The sequence below is a fragment of the Henckelia pumila genome, chromosome 1 (genome assembly GCF_033568475.1).
Source record: "Henckelia pumila isolate YLH828 chromosome 1, ASM3356847v2, whole genome shotgun sequence".
NCBI lineage: Eukaryota > Viridiplantae > Streptophyta > Magnoliopsida > Lamiales > Gesneriaceae > Henckelia > Henckelia pumila.
Genome location: NC_133120.1, coordinates 120,556,185 through 120,563,595, shown reverse-complemented (window position 1 = coordinate 120,563,595; position 7,411 = coordinate 120,556,185). Strand labels below are relative to the sequence as shown.

The following is a 7,411-nucleotide window of genomic DNA, read 5'->3' as shown; positions in this document are numbered from 1 at the left end:
TGTTGTCAATACTGGTGCTTAACACGTACTGCACACACTTTGCATGCATTATATTTTTGATCTAATCTCAGTAAATTCTGTTTTAGACATAAATTAGGTCATGCATTTTTCATTTACAGTGATCATATCGTGCTCAGGGCTAAAAGTTCAAAGACGAACAAAAATTGAAAAAATTGCCCAACTTGCTGAAAATTGAATTGGTTGTGATTTAATATGTTTCAGTGGCGTTAAAACTCAATGCGGAGTTATTTAATTTGGGAATTATTGATTTATTCTTAAGTAAGAGTTGTTTGGGTTTCCTTAATTAATCAAATTTAATTTCCTTAATTAGAGAGATATTTTACCCGTTGGAGAATTGTTACCGTTAGGGGGAGATTTCCAGTCTGATTTGATAGATAGGGATTTTGATTTTTTTACCTTTTAAACCATTTTTCCTATATATTTCAATTACTGTAGAGATTGATCTATCGTCTTCTATCTCTCTAATTCTCTCTGCAAAAATTCTCTGAAACCCTTACTTTCTTATATTTTGGATAATGGCAGGCAAAGCTTTTGATTTTCACGATATACGATCGGAGATAAGTTATCAAGAGGATGACAAGTCTTCGAAGGTTCATTCTGAAAACCCTACCCTCGAAATCGTACCTGCTGCCGTTCAACCTACACCGTTGGCAGAAATTGCTCCAAGAGAACCCGGGAACGAAATCGACCTTGAGAATCCTCCTGATTTCTCAGTGTTGAATCGTATGTTCCCAACACAGCCAATAGCAAGGAGGTCTAGGCGTCAAGCGTGTTACAACCCCGACTTTACTACCAATAAGAGATTTTGTGGTAAGGGGGAGTCGTCTCGTCCTATTTCAAATGATCCGGATTTCTCATCTGAAGATGATTCTGCGGATCAGAATTTTGAGGTGGTTGCTAGGACAAAAACCTCTGTTGCTGAAAAGGCCAAATCAAAGAAAGGAGATTCATCTAGTGGTGATGATTCGTCTGATGAAAATTCTTCTGATGTGGGTACGGCTGAAAAAGAGCAATCCAGTGCTCCTGCCAGAAAGGATACTACTTCTTCTGAGGCTACAATGTCTACTGATGATAAAATTTCACTGGCCACAGTCATGGCGAATATTCGGAAGTCCAAGGCTAAACCAACTGAATCCTCATGAGTTCCATCTGATGATGATGAACCCGATGCTGAAATGATGCAAGAGTATGAGGATAAACAGCCCCAGAAGTCTGATAGTTCATCTTCTTCGAGTTCTGAGGAAGAAGATTATGAGGATGCTGCTTTTGATGATTCTGAGAGTTCTGAGGAACAAGCTGCTAATGACAGTGTTGCCAACACTGATGACAACACTGCTGCTGAATTTAATTTGAGATTGATCCTGCTAAGGCATACAATCTTCAGTTTTATTCAAAGGAATCTGCTGATGAATGGGAAGCTCTGTCGGGAAAAGACTGTTGGGAAGAAATAAATATTGATGAAGTGTCCTTCGAAAAGCAGAACTTGGTGACTTTCTTGAAACACCGGAATTTATACTCTAATGTCACCACTGCCGGACCATTTTCAAGAAAAGCTGTGCTAGAGTTTTACTGCAATCTGAATACAAGGACTGGAGATGAAGAATCATTTAAGTTTGGAAGAGTGTACATCCGGGGAAAGGTGTATGATTTCACTCCTGCTCTGATCAATGAGCACTTCAAGACTGCTGATGTAGATGATGATGCAGTTACTGAGGATATTGATCAAATCACTAAGGTGATCACTGGAGGAATGGTTCAAAAATTTCCTTTGCATCCAGACAGGTTGTCAGCTGCAAAGCTTACTTCCTTCTTTTCCGTGTTTCACAAAATTGCAATCAGAATTGGACATCATCTACCAATACAACAGTGGTTACAAAACCACAGGCCCTTGCGCTGTTTGCTATTGGAACTCAAGCTACTTTGGACTTTGGAAATTTGGTATTTGAAAATATTATGACCTTTAAAGAAGGTGGTTGGAAAGCAACCAAGTTTCCGTTTCTTTCGTTGATCTATGGTATGCTGGAATCTCAAGGCTTCAAAAGGATGATGATGAAGAGTTGATTGGAGGAGATGAGCTTATCAAGATTGCACCTGGTTTGTTGAAGGAAAATAAGAAGATTGATCTACCGTGGACAAGTGTTGTACCCAGTGTTACCAACACTGAGTCTGTTCCACCCATGACCATTCATAATACCGCTGTGATTATGTTGAATTCTACAGCAATTCGTGCTCAAATGGCTCATGCTGAACTGAAAATTGCTCAATACAAAGTTGATCTCGAGTACTATGAAGCCTTAATGGCTGAGTACAGGAATAAACTTGGACTACCAGGGCCCTCTGGACAAAAAGGGGGAGTAGGATCAAGTGTTGGTGCTGATCAAGCTGAAGATGATGAAGATGATTAGAGTCATGCTCTGGTCATATTGGTTTTAGGATTTTCTCTTATCCTTATTTTTTATTGTTATTTGGCTCTGAGTTCGTAAAATAATTCTGAGTTGATTAGTTTGTGCTCCTTACTACTCTCTGATATGCTATTAAACTATTTGCTACTATGATGTAGTGAGTGTTGAAAGTCTGTGTGGACAACACGACCGCACCACAATGTGTTCTGAGTTGATTAAATTCAGGGGGAGCATTAGTTGCATAAGATAGGGGGAGTTATTTGCACTTGTATGTGTGTTTTGTCCAAAAAGGCAAAAAAAGGAAGTTTGAAAGAACATGTTGTGCACATGTCTTTTAAATTGTTTCCTTATTGTATTCAATTCCTATCTTTAGAGTTTTGCCTTTCTTAGACAAGTTTTAAAGTTGGTAATCTATATTATTTTTGATTCGAAATATTTGATTTCTGATAATATATTGTTTCCATGATGTGCAAAATCTTATTTATGTAAATATCTTGAAGATCTATTTAAAGGAGTGCATGGACCGATCAGAAAGAACAATCAAGAGAGAAAATAGAGTGAACGTAGAGAACAAAATACATAAATAATTACTGAAGAAATTTTGGAGCATTGAAGATCAATCATTGAAGAATTTCTGAAGAAATACTACTGCTACGTTGTGTTGCCGAGTAGTGTTGGAAACACTGAAAAACACACGAGTGAAGTATTGTTCAGAAAGTGTTTCTTTGATTTTTGTTTTTCGGTTTAGAACTTTCTATTGGTTTATTATTCTAGTTCTTACTAGTTTTTAGGAAGTCATTTATTTTCTCATTCTGTTGAGAAAAGTAGTTTTTCATAAACAATCACTAGTTGGTTTTTGTAAACTGATTTGGTTTTCTAGTGATTATTTCGCCATGAGGCATCGCGCAAGTACTTAGTACTTGTGCATAAATATCCGTGTGCTATTTACTTTTACGGTTAATCATTCTGCTGCATAGTGTTTTCTTGAAGTGTTGACAACACTTAAAGTTAACACAAACTCGAAAAGTTATCTCTGATATTTCTGTGATTTCATACTGTTCAAATCTAACAAAATATATCTCAAAAAAAATTTACGCTGAAATTTGAAATTACAATCGTTTTTGACTAGAAGACATAATTAATCTGAAATCAATGCATAATAGCTTCATTGTCAATTTAATTCATTAAAAACATTTTTCTCGGAACCAATAAGAAGCATTAACCAATCATCTTCATTCTTCCATTCGGTTGCGTAGTTCATTTTTTATGATATTCGTTGCAGAAACGTTCTCTTTACACTAGAGTTAGCAACCGGCAAAGTCAATGTTAAAAAAGTAACAAGCATATAATCTAAAGGATAAACCACTTGTGTAATTGTTTCTATCATTTTCGTAGCAATATCTGCAATCCTATTAACGTTTGAAAATTCATTGCTTGTACTTGTTCTTGTTTCTATCATTTTCGTAGCAATATCTGCAATCCCATCAACGTTTAAAAATTCATTGCTTGTACGTACGCACAATAGTATAATTCTCAAGTTCATTAACAAGCAACACTAGATCGTGTTGTAAGATTAGAACATAGTTTTAGTTTCGGATATTGACAATACATAAATTACTTTGAACTACATATTTTATGTTGCCAAACAAAAAATAATAACAATACCGCTTGGTTCATGGATGATTATGGATGAATACTATAAATATGATAAATCAATATATTTTAATAAGATAATGGTATATAACACTAATCTGTTAAGGAATTTGAGCCAAGCATTGAAAAAAAAAATGATGAGTAATCAATCAATGTGTTATCTGTCACACCAAGCAGTTGGCAAACGAAGAAGCATAGAATTTGGATAGTTATTTTGGCTTACAAAAATAATGATATAACGAATAACACGTTGATCGATTAAAAAATCAACTATATTTGCTTGATCCCTAATTTAAACACGAAATATATTTCTCTTACTATTAAAAAGTGAATAAGGTAAATTTAGTATAAAGAATCATTTAAATTTAGTTAAAAATAAGTCAACTCATTCATTATTTCATTCATTCAAACTGACCGTTCTACGTTGGCATTTCAATCCTTGAAAACGCAATATATTTTGATTGGTTGTCAAAGCTGTTGCATTTCCAAGACATTACGTGCTATATCTGGACTCGGTCATCAATTGCCAAAACTCCTATATATTCAAATCAAACTGATTTATAATCCACATTTGTTTAATTTGAGTCAATCAACTACTTTCATTTGTATAAAAATCCATCTATTCTAATTTGAGCAAAGAACCACATCAAGGACTCCAACAGATTGAATTTTTTTTATCCAACAAAAAATGTATGTCACGAGGCCAATTTCTCAGCTGCGAAGATCACCAGAATTAGTTTCAGAAAATCCAGTGGGTCCGAATTCGGGGTATCTAGCAATACAGGATGAAGAATCCGAAACCTATTCTTGTTTCGGATCGTGCAAGAATCGGACACTAGAAGAATTGCCGTTTCCTCAGAACAAGGAATTGATTGTTCGTTATACAAGGGGCTCGGGTGAACACCGGCGTACTTCTTTGAATCCTGTTTTCTTGATTCCGGTTCTAAACCAGCCTTTGTATCGTAATAGGTATTATGCCATCGTTCCACATGGAAAGCATAAAGGGTATGTCTTGTTTTTCTTTAGTCTTCTTAGTTATACCACACTTTCTTTCTTCTTTAAAAAAAAAAAAAAAAAAAAAAGGTTATACCACACTTTCTTAGTTATGAACTTGTGTTACATATGGTTTCAAGCATTGTTAGAAAATTTATTCTATATAATTTACAGGAACTTATAATTTTGGCTTATGAGGATAACGATATGACAACATAAAGAAAGTGTGGTCGATATAGATTAAATGACCCATAACTATTTTACATGTGATGTCTATATATATTTGTCAATAAAATCCATATGCAACAATAATTTCAGACCATTGGATGCAATAATTAGGATTAGGATACTACCCTTGCACTTGCCAAAACATTGCTACCCAATTCTTCAATTAAGTGGCGAAAAAGAGCTAATTTCATCCTATATTTATCGGCACTTCTTCAATAATGTATTTAAGGGTGAAAATTTATTAATATATGTGGGATTCACTGAAAAAAATATAGTATCGATCCCATATGTATTGATAAATGTCAACCCTTAAATTTGGATTGAGGTCGTTCATGTACAAGTAGGATCTCATTTACCCGAAAAAAAGGGTGATATCATAGAATCAGAATTTCTTTTTTTATTTAAATAGAAGGTAAAAAATATATATATATAGATAGAAATAACATAATAAAATGCAAAATAGACTCTAGACAAATTTATCTCAATTCCCCTGCCTCTGCTCATCTATACTTCAGGCTTTTTTTACAATATTGTATATCTCGCCTATTGATGAGATTATTCTTATAAAAATAATTTAAGGATTCTTCCTCTAAATTTTTATTTCTGTAACTATCATTAGTAAGCCTATGTTTTATGTTATAAATTGAATTACAATATGATTATATTAATTGTTATGTCTGTAAATTTATTTGCTATGTTAGCCATCTTATGATTAGATATTAGAAATCTTTGACAATTTCGACATCATTTACTTTAAAAAACCAATATTTCAATTTCCTGTACTAAGTTAAGATTGTTTTTTTTTTTTATAATAATTTGATTCTTAGTTATTTCGTCATGTAACTTGTTTACTTGAATTTCAGGGAAGCATTCACTTGTTCGGCAGAGGAAGACAAGGTCACATGCTGTTTTTGTCGCTGCATCAGCGATGTAAGGCCAAGACCATCGGATCCACGAAACATTTATCAACAAATTGATATAGTTCCGTATGAAGCACTTTGCCGCGCAAGCGCATGCTTCACGGCGAAACCCCTGGCATCAGATGGATTTCCACCTACGTTTTTCCGACGGGAGGGATGGACAATGAGAACAAAGACTCCTAAATACTTCGAATTAGGCCAAGCACGAGGCCTTGATGGCACGCTCCGTGCTCGCCTCCCACAACTTAGTCTATCTAGATCTGAACATGTTGTTGGGAAATGGTATTGCCCCTTCATATTTGTCAAGGAAGGGAGTCTAAGGGATCAGGTGGAAAGATCCATGTACTATGAAATGACACTGGAGCAGAGGTGGGAGAGGATTTTCACATGTCAAAATAATGGTGGAACCTCAGTGGTTATGGCCGTTTCTCTTGCGAAAGAAGAGGTTTTTGTTAATGGAAAGAAAGGTGTGATGAATGAGAGAAATGCAATTGATGGGATTGTCTGGTTTACAAGTTCAGGTAATTCAGGAGGAGAAATGAGTTTCGGGCTGAGAGTTGAGATCTTGCAAAGAATGAAATGGGAACAAGAGAGGGGCGGATGGATAGGTGGGGAAGAAAAGGAGGCGAAGATCAAGAAAACTGAGGAATTTAACGACGTCGGGGGATGGAAGGAGTTTGGATGCTATGTTTTGGTTGAGAGGTTTAGATTGAAGAGGATGGATGGGAGTTTGGCCATGGAATATGATTTCAAGCACTTTCATCAGATCAAGGCTTTATGGGAATAGATACATATATGCTTTGTCCTACTTGTCTTGTAAGTGTGACTTTTGATTTGTCTTTCGTTTTGTGATTATCATATCACATATGGCCAAATAGATTTCGTTGTTTATGTTTTATATCCCGTTTTCTTACTTTTTTTAAAAAAATTCGAATCCGAAGTGCAAAATTAAGCACTTTGATCGGATTAAGACAACGTTTGGGAGAGCTTCTAGGAAACACTTCTCAGCTTTTTTTCACAAAATTTCAACATTTTGGGAAGGAAAAGATGATAAGTGCTTTCTAAAAATTCTTCAAAATACTACCTAAGACTATATACGTATATATGTGAGAATGGGGAGAAGGATCATCTGCTGTGGAAAGAGAAACAACATTGCTATTGTCCATTGAAATAGACATGATTTGCAATATTCCA

At 35.1% G+C, this 7,411-nt stretch overlaps 1 protein-coding gene across 1 annotated transcript; it reads left to right on the top strand.

Moving 5' to 3' along the window:
• Positions 1-4,624: 4,624 nt before the first annotated feature.
• Positions 4,625-7,115, top strand: LOC140875597 (uncharacterized). The gene is made up of 2 exons (XM_073279322.1): positions 4,625-5,081; positions 6,161-7,115. The coding sequence occupies exons 1-2, from the start codon at positions 4,765-4,767 to the stop codon at positions 7,002-7,004; spliced, it is 1,161 nt and encodes a 386-aa protein (XP_073135423.1). The 5' UTR covers positions 4,625-4,764; the 3' UTR covers positions 7,005-7,115.
• The last annotated feature ends 296 nt before the right edge of the window (positions 7,116-7,411 follow it).